This window comes from Balaenoptera musculus, chromosome 1 (assembly GCF_009873245.2).
Source record: "Balaenoptera musculus isolate JJ_BM4_2016_0621 chromosome 1, mBalMus1.pri.v3, whole genome shotgun sequence".
Lineage (NCBI taxonomy): Eukaryota > Metazoa > Chordata > Mammalia > Artiodactyla > Balaenopteridae > Balaenoptera > Balaenoptera musculus.
Window position 1 is genome coordinate 15,045,674 of NC_045785.1, and position 23,396 is coordinate 15,069,069.

The window sequence follows — 23,396 nt, forward strand, 5'->3', positions numbered from 1 at the left end:
GTCCCCTGCATTGGCAGGTGGATTCTTAACCACTGCGCCACCAGGGAAGTCCCTGCTTTGTATTATTATTTGAATGTTTATAAACCCTTGCTGAATCAAAAAGAATATAATATTTTCCCTAAAAGTTATTTAGCTAAGGCACTCTCTCTTAATGTACACCCTAACTGCCAATCGATTTCCTTATTTAAGTACTTGAATGCTCTTAGTAACTGTTTTGTACATAAAATGAATAGCTTTCTCATTAATCATTAATTATCACAGCATTTCACTCCTGCAATAACTTCAGTTGTCTGAATTTTAACCTGTAAAGCACAAGAGGAGAGGCTGGCTCTGAGTTACATCTATGATGCTTCCTATACTGGGAAGTGAGAATTCAGAGCACGACACTAAATCCAAATGAAGCCCTGTTCCTATTACTGACTTTGCCTGCTGGCTAGGCACCATGGCAATCTCTGTCATCACATAGCCTCTGGCCACACTCATGACCTGGGATGCCAGAAGTGACCTTGAGCTGACATTCCATGTCAGCTTCCCTAAGACAGAGGCTGAAGCCAAAATGAAGATTTGGGCCAAATCCCAGGCTGAAGTCACAGATACCTTGTGAAGAGCAAAGACACCCACACTGCTTATCTCATGGGTCCACAAAGAAATTTCCCTCACTGCCACCTTATCTCCCATGAGAGGGTGTTCCTTACCTTTACTGCCTTCACCACCATCCTTTTCTTTTTTTTAAATCACCTTCTCCAGTAGATAGCGAGGGAGTGCTTATCTCTGGGGAGTCTAGAGACACATTCCTAGTAAAAGCTCAGAAAGCCCCATAGAAGAATTATCTTCACTGCCTTCATCAGAATTAAGGATGAAACCTCAGATTCTCAACCATGCCTTGAGGGATGCAGTAAGCAATGTTCAGACTGGATAAGGAGGTTGAATCAGATGGTGCCACTGACCAGCTGGGTGGCCTTGGGTGAGTTACCCTTCTGACATTCTGTTTCTTCCTCTGCAAAAGCCTCAGGGGATTGTAATGAGAACCCAATGAGATGGTATCTTGTACCTGCATCTAGAGAGCACTCTATAAAGGTTAAATGTAGACCATGTTAATATGATGGGATCAGTATCAACCTCCAGCACTGCATTTGCTAACATTTACTATGTGTCAGGTGCTGTTCCAAGCTTTTGATATGTATTAATTAATTTAACCCTCTCGACAGCCCTATGATGGAGATACTACCACTATCCCTGTGCTAGAGATGAAGAAACTGAGGCACAGAGAAGTGAAGTCACCAAACAAGTAGGGGAAGCTTGGATGGCCTCAGGGCTCGGCTGGAGACCCAAGAACAGAAAGGTGGTACATCACACCCTGAACTCCAGTTGCAAAGGATCACCTTGGGGTGCTGAGTGAGAAGCTCACCTTGCAGAAACACAAAACCTTAGAGTTAAAAGAAACCTACATACAATTCGATACTCTACTTATACAGCTGAAAAAACTGGTGCTGGTGCCCGGAGAGGGAAAGCAACGTGCCCAGGGCCACACAGGGACTTAGCAGCAGAATCAAACAGAGAACCAGGTCCCTTGGCTGACTAGTTCCTATGCTTTCCCTGCGTCTCAGACCCTTCCAGAGACCATAGATAGAATCTGAGAGGTTGCCAAAGTCCCTAAAATTGAGTTAAAAAATGACACCTGTGGAGTATTTTTCTGAGGAAATGGCCCACGTAGTAATAACGGCACTATAGCAAATGTTGATATTTATCAACTAGTAACTCTGTGCAAGGCCTGCTCGAAGCGCTTTACGTGTACAAACTCATTTGAGCCCCACAAGAACCCTATGAAGAGGGTGCTATTATTATCCCCATTTGCAGCTGGGGAAACCGAGGCCCAGAGAAGTTAAATAACTTGCCCAGGATCACACGGCTGGTAAGTGGCAGAGCTGGGCTCTGGTATTATCAGAACAGACTCTCTGGGTAATGTGTTTCTTTCTGACAATAGATTTCCAAACAATACTTAAGAGTTTCCTTCATTTCAAGGCATACTTGAGGGATCCAGGTGTTGGCCCGGATCCAGGTGTTTCTTTATTGACACAGCTCTGGGAGTCAAAACAAGTCTATTTTCAGGTTATTTCAACAGACCAAGTTTCCTCCTTTCTCAAGGAAACAACCCCCTCCCTTTGCCCTACAAACCCTGGCGGGAGGGCGGCTCCAGTTCTGAACTTGGCTTCAAAGCTAAATTCCCAGCTGGGCTGAACTGGCACAGCCTGGCTGCTCAAAGAAAGCCTTCATGGCCGAACAAAACCCAAGGCTGGGAGGTGTGCCCGGTGCAAGGAGCCCGCAATTAGGCTGTGACTGGGACTGATTTATTACCCTGGGATTAGATGCTGTGTAAGGTGTTCTGCAAAGAGCTGAGCTCTGGCCAAGTTACCAGGAAAATTTCCCTCGACACACACCTGACCATACACAGATAGCAAAGCCTCTCGACAGCTGGCAGGTATGGGGGCATGTGGGGGAAGGGAAGGACTCATACTTACTGAGCCCTTGCTACATGCCAGCCCTGGGCTGAGCACTTGATAATACAATTGCATTTGTTTTCCACAATGACCCTAGGAGGATGCTATTCTTATTCCTATTTTACAGATAAGAATATTATGGCTTAGAGAACGGGGGTGGGGGGCACCCACCCAAGGTCAAAAAGCAAATAGGTGTCAGAGGTGGGATGTGAACCCAGGCCACTCTGGCCCACAGACAAGGTGTCACAAGAGCTGAGGGGGAGTGGGGTGTTGGGGCCACAGAATGTTAAAGTCACAAACTCATGGCCCTTAGCATTCATCCATTCAATCCCCCCTTCCTACAAATGAGGATGGAGGCCCAGAGAGGAGAAGTGATTTGATAAGGCCACACAGCGAGTCAGGGCTGCACTGGGACTCTCTGTCCAGTGCTCTTCCCACCTCAGTGCACCATCTCTTAATGGGGGGAGGGGACACACAGGATGCTGTTATCTGAAGAGTGGAAGTCCTTGATTCCTGACAGGGGGGCCAGGGTCGCAGGGCACACTTACTCAGATTTCTCCTCTTTGGTTTCCTTCAGGCTCTCGAGGAACATCTCTTCGAGGAGGTCCAGCTCCTCCAAGGGCACTCGGAGGAGGGAGGTCACGTGGCAGATGAGGACTCGGGCCCGAGCATCATAGCGCCCTGGAAAGAGAGAAAGAGCACGGGGTCAGTTCAGCTTCTAAGCACAGACATGTTAACAGCAGCGCAATGGATGAAACCCAAACCTCAGATACATCCTAAGCACACAGCCCCGAGAACCAGTCAGCTGAACAAGAAAACAGCTTCTGGGGCAGAACAGTGTGCAACTATTACCCATATGGATCGGAAGAAAGGTGGCGTTTTTCACCAAATTAGCAAAGATCAAATTTGCACATCCCAAAGCTGTTAAGGATGTGATATCACGATCAGAAGCAAATCCAACTCCATCATGACCTACAAGGCCCCTGGCCAACTCCACGGCCTCACCTTCTAGAATGTTCCTGCTGCGGAGCCTTTGCACTTGTGTTGTCTCCACCAACGGGAAGGCTCATTCCCCAGATCTTCTTGTGAGGCTCCTCCTCCTCATTCAAGTCTCTGTTCAGACACCTCCTGCCCAGAGATGCCTTCCTGACCCCCGGCCCCCATTACTCTACCCCTTTACCCTGCATTTTGTTCCACACAGAGCTTGCCCTGCTCTGATATCATATCCGTTTACTTTCGTTTGTCTCTCCCCGTGAAGTATAAACTTTGTAAGTATAAACTCTACACTGCTTTATCTCCAGTCCTTAGGAGAGTGCTCGGCACAAAGAATAAATGTTCAATTAATGACCTGACAGACCTGGGTACGGATACTATTTGTGTGTCTAACTTTGGGCAAAGCTCATCCTCGCTCAGGTGGAAGTGGAAATAGTAAGTTATCTCACAAAGTTTTGAGGAGAGGACTCTGGGTCCATGACGGGTCCTTAATGAATGTTGCAGAACCAGCCTCCTCTGCTGGGTGTCTGCAGTGCTGCACGGTAATTTTATACTAAGGTCGTAGTAGCTACGATGACCTCAGCTTCTGCAAAATAAACCAGTTCCTTCCTCGAACTAGGGTCCTTAGAGCGAGCCGTGGTCTGGCAGCACTTGCCCAGCTGCCCTCGGCCGCCTCCCTGGATGAGGACCTGTCTGTGTGTCGGGAAATAGACACCACAGGCCATGTCTTGGGGTTACTGATCAGCTGAAGTTCCACGAATAAAGGAGCTCCCTGCTCCCTCCTAGGATCACAGACTATTGCACGTAGGCCGTAATCGACCTGTGGAAATTAACAAGCCTTGGCCATGGTGATTAACTAATGGCAGTTATTATCAGCTACTAATTCATACTCCATTGGTCAAGGCTGCCGTGATTCAGTTTCTGGAATATAGACTGCCAGGTGCACAGGTGATTAAAACCTCCCAAGGTATTCTCGGGCACGGGACTCTGGAATGTCAGCCTCGTGTAAGGGTCATTTCAAGGACCTTGATAGCCAGGCTGCTGGACTTGGAGCTGAGGTTCTATTTAAGGCAGGTGGTGAGTGGTGGAGGAAGGGCAGGAGTCCTGGGCTACCCAGGACAACTTGCCGGGTAGCCAACTCACTCCTCAAGGGCCAATCCGTCCTGTCTCAATAAAAAGCCCAACTTGGGGTTCAGGCCAAAAGCCTGGGCATCGTTCTTGATTTTTCTTGTTGCCCCTCCTCAGACATCCAATCTACCAGCTAATGTTGACAGCTGCACCTCCAAAATGTATCTTGAGTCTGACCACGGCTCCCCGTCTCTGCTGCACGGCCACTGTGACTGCCATCGCTCTTCAAGGACCAGCCATTGCCCTGGTTCCTCTTGCCCCACACTCTATTTGCCACCACAGCAGCTTGAAGGATGAAGTCATAAATCTAATTGGGGTTCTCTTCCCCAACTTAAAACTCCCCAATGCACTAGGAATAAAATCCACATTTCTTCCCATGGTCTGCAAGACTGTACATTTTCTAACCCCTTCCTGCCACTCTCTACCACCTCACTTTCTACCGGTCCCTGTTTCCACCAGTATTTGTCCCACCAAGAAGCCAAGCTCATTCCTGCCCCAGGGCCTTTGCACTTGTTGTTCTAACTAGCAAGCTCCTGATCTGAGAAGGTCTGGGTGCATTCATGCCTGGAGGAAGTGGTGTAATCAAGATGACTCCTCCTCCTGCTACCTCTGCAGGGAAGGAAACCAGCATCCACGGTGCTCCTAACAAATGCTGGGCACCACTCAAGAAGCTTGCATTCCTGATTGCTAATCTTCCCAGTGGTCCTGGGAAGCTGGTATTATGATGCCTCATTTTGCACAAGAGGGAAGAATGGGTGCAGAAAGGCTAAGAAACTTCCTAAATCAGGGGTCCCCAACTCCCAGTCCACAGACCGGTACCGGTCCGCGGCCTGTTAGGAACCGGGCTGCACAGCAGGAGGTGAGGGGCGGGCATCCGCTGCTCCCCACCACTCCCCATCGTTAGCATTACCGCCTGAACCATCTCCCCGACCAGAGTCCGTGGAAAAACTGTCTTCCACGAAACCGGTCCCTGGTGCCAAAAAGGTTGGGGACCGCTGTTCTAAATCACACAGCTGAGAGAGCCGTGGAATTTGGCTTAAAACCCAGGATGCCAAAGTTTCTGTTCATTTCACTGTGGCTGCCTTTTAAAGGCAAATCTACTTGAGGGAACTCCCTGGAGGTCCAGTGGTTAGGACTCCGAGCTCTCCTTGTGGAGGGTCCAGGTTCGATCACTGGTCGGGGAACTAAAATCCCACAAGCTGAGCGGTGCAGCCAAAAAAAAAAAAAAAAAAAAAAAATAGAATAAGGCAAATCTACTTGAGTGAATTTTGGGATTCCAGGTCAATCCCATGTGGTCAGCTGTGAATCCTATCTTCTGGGTGCATGGGATATGTGGGGTGCACCCACAATCCCAGGCATAGCCCTAGGCCATGGGCCAAAGGTGCACACACAGGACCCGTCACCCGGCAGCCTGTTCTCTGGAAAATCTTGGTGGGGGGCGGACTCAGGGATCTTGGCTCTGCCCCCACGGGGCAGGAGTATGCCAGCCTCCAACTGCTGGGCAGCCCCAGCACCCACCCAGACTCCGCCCTTGGAGCCCAACTGGTCCTTCTGGCCTAGGAAGAGCAAGGGACATGTCCAAAGTCACCCAGTGTGTTTGGACAGACCAGGGGGCAAAACAAACACTTCTGGGCTCCTTTTCTCACCAGCATCTCAATAGAGAAGTTGATGCACTTTGCACTTCACCATCCAACACTGTGCTGTGCATTAAAGGATAAACAGCGCCCCTGGAGCTTGACACTAAATGCCAGGTGCACCCCAGGCACTGTGATAACCACCACCACCTGCCCTACATTTCCAAATGCACCTCCTCAGGGAGCAGTACAACCTCCATTGCCAGGCACTGAACCAGCCTCTGTTCTCAGTATGGATCTGAGTTCGGGAGCCAGAATGACCTGCCTGGGGTTGAACTTGCCTCTCCTCGGAGAGCAGCAGAATCTCAGACCTTTGGGAAGAGATCACGGCCAATCCCTTCCCTTTGGTGACCGCCCTCCAGACCAAAGGAAAGGAATTCAGAGGCAGAAACTTCAGCCTTTGTTGCGACACAGACTGGGGTTTGAATTTTCATCTGACTACCTACTAGCTGAATGGCTTCAGGCAAGTTTCTTGACCTCTCTGAGCCTCAGTTTCCTCATCTGTACAATGGGGGCAAGAATACCCTTTTAATCTGGCGTATGTTGAGATGCAGTGAGAAGATGCATGTGATGAGACTGGCCAGCACCTGGGATGCAGTAAGTGATCAAGAAAGGGTGGCTAACAGTACTCTTTTCATGGTAAATTGTCAAATTTCCTCTATCCTTAGATGCTAAGAAGCCAGGGCTGCTGGGGTGAGGCTGTGAGCTGCTGCTGCTGTGTCAGCACGGGGAACCTTCGTCTCGCCTTTCCCTGCGGTCCGAGGACACTCTCAGGCCATGTTCATTCAACTGATTACCCAGCCTACTGCACTGCCATCCCTCGATGGACCAACTTTCTTTTTTGGCCGTGCTGCGTGCCTTGTGGGATCTTAGTTCCCCGACCAGGGACTGAACCCGGGACCTGGCAGTGAAAGCGCCGAGTCCTAACCACTGAACAACAAGGGAATTCCCCCAACTTTTCTAATTGTACATATTATGTAACATTTAGAATATTTATACCCAATTTTACCCTCAATGAATTTTTTTTCATATAAAGGAAACCACACCTTACTCTAGTCCCACGCTCCACCCCCCATCCCCCCGCTGGGCACTGGGCTGACTTACAAGTCTGCCCAGGGTTTTCACTTTGGTGGGCAGAGCGTGGCTGGAGGGGCGGGACTTTTTTTTTCTTTTTAAATTTAATTAATTAATAATTTTTGGCTGCATTGGGTCCTCGTTGCTGCGCACGGGCTTTCTCTAGTTGTGGCGAGCGGGGGCTACTCTTTGTTGCAATGTGCATACTTCTCATTGCGGTGGCTTCTCTTGTTTCGGAGCACAGGCTCTAGGCGTGTGGGCTTCAGTAGTTGTGGCACGTGGGCTCAGTAGTTGTGGCTCGCGGGCTCTAGAGCGCAGGCTCAGTAGTTGTAGTGCAAGAGCTTAGTCGCTCTGTGGCCTGTGGGATCTTCCTGGACCAGGGATCAAACCTGTGTCCCCTGCAATGGCAGTTGGATTCTTAACCACTGCGCCACCAGGGAAGTCCCAAGGGACAGGACTTCTAAGATGCACCCTGTCTCAGGGCAGAACTTGAACTCAGATGGTTTCGGGTATGACTCCTGCCTTTTCTCTTCACGGCTCATTTTGGGGGGACAATTAAGGGCGTCCAACACGGCAACAAGCTTACTTCAAGGCCAGTGGTCATGGGAGCAAAGGGGGCCTATCTGAGGTCCTCCTCCAGCTCCACCCTCTCAGCTGCTGGCGAGATTGGCCGATCCTCTGGCCTCTACCACATGGGGTGCCCACTCTTCATTCTGGCCTCATCAAATCCCCTTAAAGTCAGCTGTAAGGATGAGGATTTTATCATTTTATCTCCATGTAGGAAGCAGAACAGCAGTTAAGCATGGACTCTGGAACCACAGTGCCTGGGTTCGAATCCTTGCTGTGTGACCTCGGGCAGGTGATTTCACTTTCTGGGCCGCAGCTGCCTCTTTTGTAAAATGAGGGACAGGAATAGCATCTACCTCCCAGGGCTCTTGAGGGGGTTAAACAAATTATAAAGCATTTTTCTCAGGGCCTGCACACAGTAGGCACTCAATGAGCATCGGCCCTGGTTAGAACTACTCCCAGCACCTAGCAGACGGCCCGGCACACACAGTGGGGGCTCCGTTCTTATTTGCTGAATGGATGAACCAGCCAGTTTCAATACTGATAGCAAGCTTTACGAATCTTGAGGATCCTGATGAAGAACCTAGCCACCAGCTGACAACGCGTTCCACCACGACAAACGACCAACCTCTCAAACCTTTCTGATTCACTGGGGAGGTAGGGTTTGCAACTCAGTAATAAAGACCAGGTCAGAAAGTAGAGCCAAGTTTGCGGTGAAGGTTGTTAGGTCTCATGCGGCTGCATGTCGTCGGGTTCCATGGCCTGGAGTCAATGTTATCTTTGGATTCAGAGTACAGAGGGCAAGAACCATGCTTCAGCTTAAGTCTCCTTCGCACGTTCACCATGAGACTCACTGCCTTAAATGGAATTTGAAACTTACTTTGAAATGCCACCTCGGGTTACTTAACCTCCTGAGCCAAATTTCCTGTCAGTGGGGATAACACTATCTACTCTAGCAGTTGATTTGAGGATTATATACGATGCAATAATTCACCATCTGTGTACAGGACCTAGGAGAGCAACTAGGTAACTTATAAAGGTTACCAACTGCAAATAAACCAGCCCCACCTGAGACGGCCAAATTTTGGGTCCTGAATCCATGGTTCTCAACCAGGGATGTTTTTGCCCCCTGAGGATATCTGGCAAAGTATGGAGACATTTCTGGTTATCACAACTCAGGAAGTGCTACTGGCATCTAGTGAGTAGAAGCTAGGGATTCGGCTAAATCTCCTACATGGCACAGGGTGGTCCCATAACAAAGAATTATCCAGTCCCAAATGTCAACAGTGCCACAGTTGTGAAACCCAGTCTAGAGTTGGCTCAGATTTAGTTTAACCTTCAACATATAAAAGGCTTATTTTTTCCAGTTGTGTGGGCAAGAAGCTTCACGGGTTGTTACTGGATGAGGAGAAGAAAATGATTGGCATGCACAAAAAATTCCACCCAGCTGCCAAGATGGCATCGTTTTGTGACTAAGATCCCAATATTGTCAGTAAGGGTCAACCTTCCAGGAAGTTCAGAGACGTGCGGCTTTTTGTGTTGATTTCTTGGGCTGATTCCATGATTAATCACCCTGTCTCACACCCAGAGAGAAATGCAGTAGCACAGAGAGTCTTCTTCTGTGCTGTGTGTCCTACCCCATCAGTCTCTGTAGAAAAAAGATGTTTTAACCCTCAAGTTCAGACAAACCACCTTGCTAGTATCTAAGCTTGTGCTCTGAGGAAGGGACATCCATCCTTCTTTCTATCCATCCAACCTTCTATCCATTTATCCATCTGTTCCTCCATCCCTTCATCCATTCCTCCATCCCTTCATCCGTCCATCCATCCACCCAACAAGTACTAAATGCCCACCACGTGTCCATCAGTGTTGCAGACACTGGGATATGATGGTGAACAAGCCAGACAAGGGCCCTGCTCTCATGGAGCTTATGGGAAAGGCCTTGAACAACTGGCCCAACTATGACACTGACCTTCTCCTTACAAGATCCTTGACTGTGTTCTTAGGACCAAAGACAGTTTTGTTTTGTTCTGAAGTAGCATCTGGCTCTTGCCTCTCATTTGTATTTGAAATTGAAGTTCAGAGAAGTTAAGTGACTTGATCAAGGTCACACAATGAGAGTCTCAGAGACAGGATGAGAGTCCAAGTTTTCCGGTTCCCAGGGCTCTCCCATTTCACCACCACCACCATGCCCCAGTGGCACTCATGGCCTGCTTCCTGCATGCCAGCTCTGTTCTGAGCACTTTACCTGGGTTATTTCATTTAATCCTCACCACTGCCCTATAAGGTAAAAAGTACTGTTTGTTCCCATTTAACACCTGAGAAAACCGAGGCACTGAGACATTCAGGACCTTGCCAAAGTAGAGCTTGAATCTTAACACCAGGCAGCCTGATCCCCAGATGCACCCAGGTCTTGGTCCCTGGTTCTTCATTAATAAGGATAGAGTTGGACATGACAACTGTAGCCACTCCCACTCCGGGCCTCCTTTTCTCATCTACAGACAGACCTTGTTTTACTGCTCTTTGCCTTGATTGTGCTTCGCAGATATTGCATTTTTTTTTGTTTTTTTGTTTTTTTTTTTAACAAATTGAAGGTCTGTGGCAACCCTGCATCCAGCAAGTCTATCACTGCCATTTTTCCAACAGCATTTTTAAATTAAGGTATGTCCATTGTTTGTTTAGACCCAGCGTTACTGTACACTTAATAGACTACAGTATAGTGTAAATATAACTTTTATATGCACTGAGAAACCAAAAATATTCACGTGACTTGCTTTACTGCGGTGGTCTGGAACTGAACCCGCAATATCTCTGAGGTCTGCCTGTGTCTGATGAGAGGGTCGTCTAGATGGTTTGAGGGGCCACCTACCTCTGACCTCTGGGGAAATTTTGAGCCCTAGCGCCCACTCCCATTGGGGTCCCGGTGTGCCAGTGAGGCTGCTCCTGTTTGTAGATGCCGGCGTCTGGTGGGGCTTTGAGATAAACCAAAGGCACGCCTCAGGTGTTGTCAGAGACTGGTATTCTTTAGATACGAGGTATTATTACATTTCCCGTGGGGATGCTGCCACATTCCTCAACCCCCGTGGGTAAAATCTGCTAAGGTTTTTGTTAATAGCACTTGTTTTAGAATGTCCAGCTCTGCCACTTACCAGCTTAGGCCAGTTACTTCACCTCTCTGGGCCTCAGTTTGCTCGTCTGGAAAGTGGGAGTGTCTACATGAAAGGATGGCTATGAGGACGATGTGAAACAATGCTTGACAGGGGTCGGGTACCATGACCAGCATTAACAGGTGCTTAATAAGTGGTGGTTATTCTCAAGAGACATTTCAAAGGCAATGCCGGTTTAGAGGCTGCCTACGAGAACACCCCTGGGAGGGAATGAAGTACCAGGTGATGACATTAGACAGGCTGTTTCAAACCCACTCCAATTATTCTGTGAGAGCCAGGCCAAGGTCACCCACAGCAAAGGGGGTAAGTTAAAGTGTCCTGGGTGCTCCTGGGAGCTCAGGAGGGCTTGTGATTGGCAGGCGGGGGCAGGAAGCAGGCTAGGATGAACGTGGCTCACCGGGTGAGGAAAGGGAGAGAGTGAGGCCGACACAGGAGTGCTGGGGCAGCTTCTTCTCCCCCGTGACAAGGCGGTGGGGCAGAGCACTGGCCCTGGAGGCCGGAGACTTGGTTCTGACCACCAGGCCACCTCTGCCACTGTGTGCTTCCGGGAAAGCCCTTCCCCTCTCTGGGCCTCAACCTCTCCACCTGGAAATATGGGTGTCTCATCCAAGATGACCTTGACCTGCAAAATGGTAACAATGACCTCCAGCACCCCTCAGGGGGCCGAGAGGGCTCCGTGCCTGTACAGCCCTTGGCAGCAGGCTGGGCGCCCAGCAAGCGCTCAAGAACTGGTGCTTTGCTGTTACCGTGATTATCACGTGAGCGTGTATGTCCTGATGGGCTGCCTTGCTCTCTAGCAACCTGAGACTCAGACCTCCGCACAAACCCACCCCTCACTCCAACAGCGTCCAGGACGATCGGATATTGTTATTCTTCCCTTACTTCTGTTTGGAAAAGAAAAAAGTGATAGAGCTGAGGATTTTCAGACCAACTCTTCCACATCCTCAGACCACAACTCAGCCACATGGCCTCACCGGCTAAAAGAGAAGTGTTACTTCAGGTGGTGCCCGCCTGAAAGCAGGGGCTGGGCCAGATCACCCTTGGGCTCCCATCTGGCTCTGAGATATGGAGTGAAAGCATTCTGTGCGGCTAGACTAGGGCCAAAAATATACATTGGGGTTTGAGCCTTAGAGCTGCACTTCTCAGACTATAAACTCCACGGGAACAGCCTGGGGTCTCGTGTAGGTGGAGAGCCCGCTCGGCCCCGGCCCCCGTGACCCTCCTCTGAGCGTTCTTTCCAGCCGGTGCTCCTGCACACGCTGTTTCTGCTGTTCTGCTGTTCCTAGCCTAGTTCTGTTCTTCCTCCTCTTCTCACCCCTCCCGTCCCCCACAAGCCAGGGTTCCGGCGGGGAGTGGGAGGGACTTCCCTTACTACACAGTGTAGAGGTGGTTGGGATTTCATTTTCAATTCCGTGCTCCTTCTCCCTGTTTGCCAGCAGAACAGACCTCAGAAGGCAGGAGCCAGACTCCAGAGCTACTCAGAAGGTGGAACCACAGGGCACCGTTGCGGAATCAATAAAACCGCTAAGAAGCACCACCCGGCGCTTGGCATGAATGGAGAGCTTCCGGCTCCGCAGCTCTACTGGCTTCCCTTTCCTTTCTTGCGCCAAAAAGGCCACTGGGGACGGGAACGCAGGGGCAACACCTACCACTGGCTTCACTGGCTGAGGTGCAGATACGTGCCCCACAACTTATGAAATCAACTCACCATCCTTGAGTGAGAAGCTCAGAAGGTCCTGAGGGAAGAGTAACAGGAATTAGCAATAGGTTGATATGTAACCAGCCTGCTCATTTGACAAATATTTATTGACCCTTAAGAAGTGGGAGAACAAGGCAGACAAAATACCTCTGCCCTACATTCGAGAGGCGAGCCAGACAAACAAGTAAGCAGATAACTGAATAAATGTGTGAGAATTTCAGGGAGTCAGATGAAGGAGGGGAAGGGCTGTTTTAAATCTGCTCTCTTGACCCACCGATAGCCTGTGTCAAGCTTCTGCCGGCTTCAAATGCACACAGAGCAGGTGAGTGACATGCCCAAGGGCACACAGCAAAGCTGCTGCTTCCAAAAGGAGGCACCACAGCTTAGCAGTCAGGAGCACGGGCTCTGGAGTAAGACTGCCAAGGTTCAAATCAGCTGTGTGACCTTGAACAAGTTACCTAACGTCTCTGTGCCTCCATTTATCATCCTACCTACCTAATAAAATTGCTTTGAGAATTAAATGAGTTCATATTAGTAAGGTATTAGCATATAACAAGTACTGTTTAAGTAATAAATCGATAGTAAATATTCAATAATGATAATTCAACATTAGCTATGATCGTCATCATCATATGAAATTATGATGCAATATTTAATCTTCCAATTCCCCCCACGCCACTAGAAGCAAGATTCAGGCTGACTTTGAAAGGAAATTATCTGTTCTACTTTCCCTGGCAGCCGCCACCTGGGCGGTGGGTGTACCTGAGTGATCACCAGTGGGTCATCCTTCAAGATGGGGTCCTTCAATAAAATCTGAGCAAACATGTCTGCTCCTTCGCCTCCCAGGCCGCTGGCAAAAGCAGTCATGGTTGGCAAGACAGCTTCGGATAAGTCCAGCCACTTCACCAGGCTGGCCACAAAGTCCGTGCAGAAGGATCTGAAAGACAGACACAGCTGAGATCCTGGACCGTGCATCTCACGATATGAGGTGTGTGCAGGGATGTGAAGACCTGGCACTTACAAAAAACCACGGCAACTGTGGCCCATGGAATACGGAAGAGAGCCAAAACCTGATTTCAGGTGTGTGGACTTGAGTTTCTTCCTCCACCAAAACTTTGACCACAGGGCTGATAAACCACAGGAACGAGGGTAACGAGCAGTTACTGACCATATGCCCTGAGGCCGGCCTGCCCTGGGGGCTGTGGAATCAAAAATGAGCAAGATGGGCCTTGGATGAGAAGCTCACAGCGGGGTGGAGACTTGGACGGGACTAACTGATCCAGTGCCGTGGGATATGCTAGGTCAGAGGCAGGAATCAAGCCCCAGTGAGTCCAGAGAGTCCAGAGAGGGAGCCCCAAATCCACCTGTGAGGTGAGAGGCAGTGACCAGAAAAGGTTCCCACACATGGAGATTGGCTGCTGTTGGAAATGGCCACGGACATGCTTTCTGGAGACACACTGGCTGCTGTAGAAGTGGATAAAGTGCAGAGAAGTCTGTCCTCCAGCCGTGTCCACCGCCACCATGGGGGCTCTGTCCACAGCAGTCATTTGAGTTGAGTCCCACGGGGGTCCCTGGGTGGGGGATGGATGGGGTGCTCCAGGAGAGAAGGGACCCCAGGAGCTGCAGGAAACACATGACACCTTGGGGACCCCAGAAGAGTCCACATCAGGCTTTGATTCCAAGCCACCACTGGGATGCGGAACAGGGGAAGCAGGTCAGAGGGGATTAGACCAGTGCAGAGAAAAGGCTTCCCAGAGACAAGCAGAGCTCCCTGGTAGAGAGGGCGACCTCAGGAAGCTCCCCGCTTGCACCACTCGGCTCCGGTTCCTGGGGATCCCAGGTAGCCCACCCAACCCATTCTTTAGAGCTGCTGCTGCCAAAGCCCAAGTAGAGAGATCTCTGCAGGCCAGACCTGTGACAGGAGCAGTGCAGGACTCGGGTTCAAATCCTGGCCCTACCACTGTTTTGGTCCAGGTCCCTGGGAAGCAGCTCTGAAATGATTATTGGGGATTCCGTTGGGGTCAACGTCTGTGAATGGGCAGGGAGGATGCAGGACTGGGCAGGGAGATCCAGTCTCAACAGAAGCCTCAGCTGACCCTGCAGGGAGATCTGAAGATGGGGTGACCCTTGAGAACTGCCCCCAGTGGGGCAACAGGGCTGGGCCTTTATACCCTTATTTCAGACAGTCATCGGACAAAGGCCGCCCCAGGAAGGCGGCAGAACCTTGGGTGAAGTGGCTCTCTTCAGCTGAGGCAGGCCCAGGCTGTGCTGGAAAGCCCTCTCAGTAGCTGGGGGAAAGTCCTTCACTCCTTTTTTTTTTTTTTGGCCATGCCACGGGGCACGCGGGATCTTAGTTCCCTGACCAGGGATCAAACCTGCGCCCCCTGCCGTGGAAGCATGGAGTCTTAAACACTGGACCGCCAGGGAAGTCCCAGGAAAGTCCTTCACTCCTGAAGGACATCTGAGCGAGTAACTCAACCTCTCTGTGCCTGTTTCCTTATCTGCAAATGGGTCTAAGAAACCAACTTCATAAAATTGTTTGAGGATTAAATGAGATGATACATATAAAGCACCCCAAGCAGGGCTCGGCAGGCAGTAGATACTCAACTAATGTTAGTTGGCATCACTATTTTATTTACAAGGTGACCAAGAGAGGCAGTGGAGAAGAGGGTTGAGTCGGGCTCTAATGTCTGACCCCTCGGGGGAGTCCCGGCTCCCTCGGTGACTGGCTTCGTGCCCTACTTCACCTTAGTTTTACTCTCCTCTGTTGTAAAATGAGGATGATAATAGGGCCTGTCTCACAGATTGGCTGGAAAGATTAAGTGACATGATAATAGTGCCTGGCACACGATAACCCTCAATAAACGTTAGCTACTGCTTTAACAATTATTGTAACCTACCCCACTACAATTACTGGGATTACCCTGGGATGATGTGTGAGTGTATATGCGGGGAGGGATGACTAAGTGAATTGAGCATTACTTCGGGGTAAACATATACGTAGTGCCGAGGGCAGCAGCATGGCCTGACCCTGTGTCCATGAAGGAAGTCCTGGATGTAGAGAAGCATCTCATAACAAGAGTGGAGGGGTAAAGAGCACGAACTCCAGTTCAAATCCCAGCTCTGCCACAAGCTGTGTGATCTTGGACAAGTTACTTAGCCTCTCTGTGCCTCTGTTTCTTTATCTGTAAAACAGTGGCGATAGTGATGAAACCTATTTCATAGGGTTGTTGAAAGCTAAGTTAACATTTGTCATGTGCTTAGAGCAAAACCTGGCACATATAAAGCCCTATATAGGTGTTTCTTTAAATGAACAAATGAATTAATAAATATATATGTAAAGTGCCAGTACAGCAATCTATTAAATAAGAAATAGCATTGTAGAATGGCAGGGCCTTGGTAAATGCTTCTAACGTGACTGGTGATCTAGTTGAAGCACATAAAAATCAATAGCAATAATGATAATAAATGGTGATCACAGAGCAACTATCTGTCAGTCCCTGTACTTAGTGCTTCATACACCCGGACTCATTTACTTCTCATTACAGCCCCATGAGGGAGGGAGGTACTATTTGTACCCCCATTCTAGAGATAAAGACACCCAGAACCAGAAAGGTGTTTGTTAGTTTGTTTTGTTTTTTTTGGCTGTGCCACATGGCTTGTGGGATCTTGGGTCACTCAGCAGTGCAACTGCGGAGTCCTAACCACTGGACTGCCAGGGAATTCCCCAGAGAGGTTAAGTGACAGCTCCAGGGTCCAGGGTTCTCTCTGACTCCAGAGGCCATGCTTAACCACTGCAGAGATCGTCCCTCTCCAGCAATCACATTCCTTGGCACCCACCGAGTGCTGGGCACCGGCTAGACTGCTGCATCCATCTCCCCTCTCATCCTTGCCGTGTCTTGAGACGGAGCCCCTGGGCTGTGGAGGTTAAACACCATATCAAGGGTCTCCTGGCTGGGAAAGGGCAAAGCCTCATCTGGAATCCAGGTTCCCGATTCCTAGTCCAAAGCTCCTCCTATTCACTAGGGGCTGGAAAACTACACCAGGGGGCTGCAGCCCCCTTTTTTTTTTTGAAACTAAGTTTTATTGGAACACAGCACGCCCATTCCTTTACATGCTGTCTCCCGGCTGCTTTTAGCCTACATGGAACAGCAAAGCTGGGTGACTGCGACAGAGACCACAGGGTTTTGCAAGCCTACAATATCTAGACTTCACGGACAAAGCTTACTGACCCCCGCTCTACACCATTAATATCTTCATGTTTAATAAATAGAGTTCATTGTAAGGAACAGCATCTGTGACGCTTACAGCATGGAAGAGAGATAAATAATTTAAAGGCTTGCTTTCATGCCCCATGTGGACATAAACTAACACAGAATGTTTTCTAAAGATTACTGAAACCAACAGCATATCTGGGATTTACAACCCAGATTGAGGTTGGTTTTAAAATGTGTTTTGAAGACTGAGATCAACCAAGTGGAAAGAGGTGGCATACTGCATTGTAACTTTCAGGAAGGAAAGTGCCCCCAAGGCAGATGCTTCCGGCTCAGCCACATGTGCTTAAGGCCATACTTGGATTTTGTGGGGGACACAGAACAATAACTTCTCCATGTGCCCTCCCAAGCGGTGCCCAGCACAGGCCTGGCACACAGTTCAGGTTCATAAATATTTGTTTATGTGAACAAAGTATGCAAAACTCTTCCCCCGCCTATCTACCAGCTTATCAGGTAAGGATTTATCAGATCTGAGAAGCTTCTGGAAAGATAGAGCTTCCCATGTATGGCACAGGTATGGGCTAGAGCAGGGAGAGAGTTGGACCCTTGCAGGAGATGGGACCCTGGCTTGCTTGGGAACAGAACATCCAACGAGATATATACTAACCTCTAGATAGAGAACGTGGTTTCATTATTAATAATGAGAACATCCAACGTTTGTTTGGCAGTAGCTCTGTGCCAGGCTCTGCAGGGGCCACCAACACGTTCCTTCCTCAGGACCACCCTCTCTGATGGATGGCCGTTTCTCAGCAGCAGTGATTCCCCAGCCCCTTCTTCCTGCCCAGTAGAAGCCCCCTCCCATGACGGAGACAGAGAATGTCAAGTGCCTTTATCTTTTCCCTGCCTCCCTTGCAGGTGAGGCGAGGGCATTTGACTAGACCTAGCCAATGACACAAAAGGGGAAGCCTTCTCAGGGTATCCCGGGAAAGAGTTCCTCCCTGATGAGAGACTTGAAGAGAATCCCTGTCCTCCTCTTCCATGCCTTGGGTCTTGTTCTGTGATGGTGTGATGTATGGCACTGCAGCAGCCATTTTATGATCAGGAGGGGGAGGCTAAGAGAACTGCAGAAAAGCCAACCCAAAGGCTTTTTGAGGTGCTGTATCAATGCTGGAACTCTCTTCCTTTTGATTTCTTGTTAAGTGAGAAAAACAGATCTCTTATTGTTCATTTATTATTTTTTTTTAATTTTTTTTTTAATAAATTTATTTATTTATTTATTTTTGGCTGTGTTGGGTCTTCGTTTCTGTGTGAGGGCTTTCTCCAGTTCTGGCAAGCGGGGGCCACTCTTCATTGCGGCGCGCGGGCCTCTCACTGCCGCGGCCTCTCCCATTGCGGAGCACAGGCTCCAGACGCACAGGCTCAGTAGTTGTGGCTCACGGGCCCAGCCGCTCTGCGGCATGTGGGATCTTCCCAGACCAGGGCTCGAACCCATGTGCCCGGCATTGGCAGGCAGATTCTCAACCACTGCGCCACTAGGGAAGCCCCTTTTTTTTTAATTTTTAAATTTTTTTCACATCTTTATTGGAGTATAAATGCTTTACAATGTTGTGTTAATTTCTGCTGTACAACAAAGTGAATCAGCTATATGTATACATATATCCCCATATCCCTTCCCTCGAGCCTCCTTCCCACCCTCCCTATCCCATCCCTCTAGGTCGTCACAAAGCTCTGAATTGATCTCCTTGTGCTATGCAGCAGCTTCCTACTAGCCATCCATTATACATTTGGTAGTGTATATATGTCAATGCTACTCTCTCACTTCATCCCAGCTTCTCCTTCCCACCCTGTGCCCTCTAGTCTGTGCTCTATGTCTGCCTCTTTATTCCTGCCCTGCCACTAGGTTCATCAGTACCGCTTTTTAAAATTCCATATATATGTGTTAGCAGCATACGGTATTTGTTTTTCTCTTTCTGACTTACTTTACTCTGTGTGACAGATTCTAGGTCCATCCACCTCACTACAAATAACTCAATTTCATTCCTTTTTATGGCTGAGTAATATTCCATTGTATATATGTGCCACATCTTCTTTATCCATTCATCTGTGGATGGACACTTAGGTTGCTTCCATGTCCTGGGTATTGTAAATAGTGCTGCAATACACATTGTGGTACACGTATCTTTTTAAAAAAAAAAAAATTTATTTATTTATTTATTTTTGGCTGTGTTGGGTCTGCATTGCTGCACGCAGGCTTTCTCTAGCTGCAGCAAGCGGGGGCTGCTCTTCGTTGCAGTGCGCAGGCTTCTCATCGCGGTGGCTTGTCTTTGTTGCGGAGCACAGGCCCTAGGCGTGCCGGTTTCAGTAGTTGTGGCTCGTGGGCTCTAGAGCGCAGGCTCGGTAGTTGTGGCGCATGGCCTTAGTTGCTCCGCAGCATGTGGGATCTTCCTGGACCAGGGCTCGAACCCGTTGTCCCCTGCATTGGCAGGCGGATTCTTAACCACTGCACCACCAGGGAAGTCCCTACATGTATCTTTTTGAGTTATGGTTTTCTCAGGGTATATGCCCAGTAGTGGGATTGCTGGGTCATATGGTAGTTCTATTTTTAGTTTTTTAAGGAACTTCCATGCTGTTCTCCATGGTGGCTGTATCAATTTACATTCCCACCAACAGTGCAGGAGGGTTCCTTTTTCTCCACACCCTCTCCAGCATTTATTGTTTCTAGATTTTTTGATGATGGTCATTCTAACTTTTATTATTTAAATCTCTTTTGGTGCAGTGTACTGTTACTTGCAGCCCAAAGTACCCTGATTGGTAGGGGTAAGTTCAAGGATTGTCTTCATTTTACAGATGAGGAAATTGAACAAATAAAGTAAGTCACACACTCAGCAAGCACCTACTGTGGGCCAAACACTATGCCATGTGCTTTAACTATATTATCTCATTTGATTCTTGTAATCACTCAGCAGGTGGGTATTACTAGCCCTATTCTACAGATGAAGACACTGATGCATAGGGAAGTTAAATAAACTGCCTAAGGCCACATGTAACTGGAAAGTGGCAGGGGCAGGACTTGAACCCAGATCTAAGTCCAAATCCCGTGGAACGTCTCCTGTGCTAAGAAAGTCAGTATTTATCCATCCTTCTTCTCACAGACCTTTACCGAGGGTATGTGTTGCACCAAGCTGTGTGCCAGGCACTGGGAACTCAGAGATGAACGAGGCAGCTCCTGCCCTCCAGGGAAGAGTTACGGTGCAGCACGGTGGCTGTGGTGACAGGTCACTGGACAGACAGGTGGAGAAGCTTCCTGTCTGGGGGGGTGAGAAGGGTCTGGGAAGGCTTCCTGGAAGTGACCCCCAAGGAGATGAAAATGCTCAAGGTTCGGGCCAGTGGGAGGGACAAAGATAAAAAGAAAAACAAACAAAAACCCAGCCAAGACCCAAGGCATGGGGAAGTTTACTCATGGGGACCATGGCTGGGGTCGGGGGCTGCGGTTCTTGAAAACACTGCAGATGCAAAAACTTCTTGCCATCTCCCGCCCTCAACCCATCGCTCCCTGTCTCAGGAATGGTATCTCTGTCCTCCCAGGCCCCCCTCCCCATCTGGACCTTTGGGGTCAAAGTTAGCTCCTCCCTCTGCCCCGTCCACAGCACCCAAGCTGTTCCCAAGTCAACTGCATTCTCCCTGAGAAAAACTGCCTCACCTGTGTCCCTCCAGCTCTGGGTCACTGTCCTGGTTTCTCCAAACAACTCCCTCCTCCGGTCTCCAAACTCTCTCCCCGCAAAATCCTTGAAGGCCTTGAAGGCCAAGCCCAAGCTCTTAGCCACTCTACTATTCCAACTCCATATACTGAGTGTCACTGAACCTGATACGCATCGTGGCACTTAGCCCACTTGCCCACTGTTAAAATCACTCATTTGGGTGCCCCCCCCACCAGATTGTAAGCACCAGGAGGGCAGAAGCCAGGCCTTGCTTTTCTTTGTTTTCTCCACAGGGCCTTGTACTACACTCAGCACATAGTAGGTGCTCAGTGAATGTAGATATCTTATCCCCCTATTAGGGTGTGTCCTACTTGAGGGCAGGGATAGTGTCGGCCTTGTTTGTCTTACTCATGTCCACTTTCCATGTACTTCAAACGGTGCCTGGTGAAATGCTTATAGGTGCTCCTTAAATGCTTGGTGAAGGTATAAATAAGTGGGTACTGAATGAGGGATGCCCTAGCCCCATACCACGTTGTGAGCTCCTTGAAGGCAAGGACAATGGCTTTCTCCTCTTTGTAGTGTCCAGTAACACCTGGCAGGCTGCTTGGCTGCCAAGAATCATCTCCCTGAAGAAGCATGACCGTCCCTCTGTGAGATAAAAGCACTCACCTTTGCTCAGGTTCTGGAAAGAGCTGGGACAGGGAGACGCCACAGAGGGCGGCATAGGCAAAGCGGTTGGTCTCGGTCAGCTCCCGGCCTGTGGGCAGATGCGGCTCCCCTTCCACACCTGGCTCGGCCACCTGGGGCAGCCCCCGGCTCGACCTGTCCCCTGCGGCCATTTCCAGCCCTGCAGGGAGAAATCCCAGTGAAAAATGCTTTCAGCAGGTAGGCAAAGCTTCCTTAAACGGGACACAAAAACTACCACATCATAAAAGAAAAGGTGGATAAATACGCCCTCATTCAAATTAAAAACTTCTATTCATCATCTTTAAGAGACTGGGGCTGGGGGAGATATTTTCAATGTGTATATCACAAAGGATTTGTATCCATAGTGTAAAAACAACTCCTACAAGTCACTAAGAAAAAGAAACAAGGCAAATTTAAGATGGGCAAAACACTTGAATAGGTACTTCACAAAAGATATCCAATGGCCAATAAGCACATGCAGAGGTGTTCAACATCACTGGGCATCAGAGAAACAGAAATTAAAACCCCAATGAGACACGGCTACTCACCCATCAGAATGGCTAAAATTAAAAGACTGACAATACCAAGTGCTGACGAAGATAAGGGACAAATAGAACTTCCATACACTGCTGGTGGGAGTGTAAATTAGCCAACTGAGACATGGAAATTAAAACTCCAATGAGATACTACCATTCACTTATCAGAAAGGTTAAAATTAAAAAGACCTACAATACTAAGAGAATAAGGAGCAAATAGAACTTTCATACACTGCTGGTGGGAGTGTAAATTGGTACAACCATGTGAAAAATGGTTTATCCACTAAGTTTAAACATGTGTCTTCCCTACACCCCAGCAACTCCACTCCTGAGAAATGAAGGTTTATGTCCCCCAAAAGACATGAATGCTCATAGGAACTTCACTCATAATAGTCCCAAATGAAACAACCCACACGTTCACCCACAGCAGAATGGACAACCTATGCAGATTTATACCATGGAATATTACACAGCAATGAAAAGAATGAAGTTTGGCTCACCACAACAACATGAGTGAATCTCAATGGTAAGCAGATGGTCATTCACCAGAGAATATATACTGTAGGATTACGTTTATACGAACTTGAAGAATAGGTCAAACCAATATATAGTGAGAAGAGTCAGAAGAGAGGTTGCCAGTGGGAGGGAATATTGGCTTAGAAGGGGGACAGCAAGGCTTCTGGGTGATGGAAATGTTCTATATCTTGACCCAGGTGGTGATTACATGGGCATAAATATATTTTAAAAATTCACTGAGCTGTACACTTAAGATTTGTGTACTCTATGTATGTTATACTTCAGTGAAAGGAAGGAAGGGAGGCAGCAAGGTCTCCTTCCCCCTCCTCTGTCCCTCCCTTTATTCTCTCTTTCCTTCCCAGGGGCAGAAGGGGAAGAAGGGAAGGGATGGGTGGGGAGGATTGGGGAAGGGACAAACCAAGCCAAGTCAGGCATCCAAGGGCCCTGGGAGCGGGTACTGGGAAGGGTACCAGCCGTGACCATAGGGCACTGTGGATACGAATGCAGGCTCAGGACCAGACAGACAGGGTGTGAATCTAAGTGCCTCCAACGCATAGATGTGGGACCTTGGGCAACTCAACCTCTCTGCACTGAGATTCCTTTACCTAAAAATGGACTGTAATAGTACATGTCTGGAAGAGCTGTGTAAGCAAGAAATGACATGGCCATGAAGAAATAAACGCATAAAAGAATCAACAAACAAATAAATAAGATGCACAGCACAGTGCCTGGCACACAGCAAAGGTGTATAAATAATAGTAAGAGGCAACATTATTGAGCCACTGCTGGATGCGAGGCCCTGGGGCTACAGTTTTTAACATGCACGGTCCCAGCCAACTCTACGAGCCAGGTACTATTGATACCATAGCATTCAGTTTTCAAACCGGGGGGCAACAGCCTCAGAGAAGAAGTGACTGGGCCCGGGTCACATGCCAGTAAATGGCAGACCAGAGCCCAAAGCCAGAGCTCTTGGCCACCATCTCTG

General features: G+C 48.8%; 1 protein-coding gene across 6 annotated transcripts in view; it reads right to left on the reverse strand.

The window, feature by feature from the left end:
* TMCO4 (transmembrane and coiled-coil domains 4) overlaps positions 1-23,396 on the reverse strand; it is a 92,859-nt gene that overhangs the window by 55,339 nt on the left and 14,124 nt on the right. For 4 of the 6 annotated variants that reach the window (XM_036826269.1, XM_036826252.1, XM_036826247.1 and 1 more), the window contains 4 exons: positions 21,342-21,519; positions 13,523-13,697; positions 12,770-12,797; positions 3,047-3,179 (listed from right to left, as the gene is read on the reverse strand). In XM_036826269.1, the coding sequence (XP_036682164.1) occupies positions 3,047-3,179; positions 12,770-12,797; positions 13,523-13,697; positions 21,342-21,511 (506 nt within the window). In that variant the 5' untranslated portion in view covers positions 21,512-21,519. Of the gene's footprint in view, positions 1-3,046; positions 3,180-12,769; positions 12,798-13,522; positions 13,698-21,341; positions 21,522-23,396 lie in introns of those variants that run through there. The other 2 variants (XM_036826260.1, XM_036826286.1) reach the window with 2 other exon arrangements.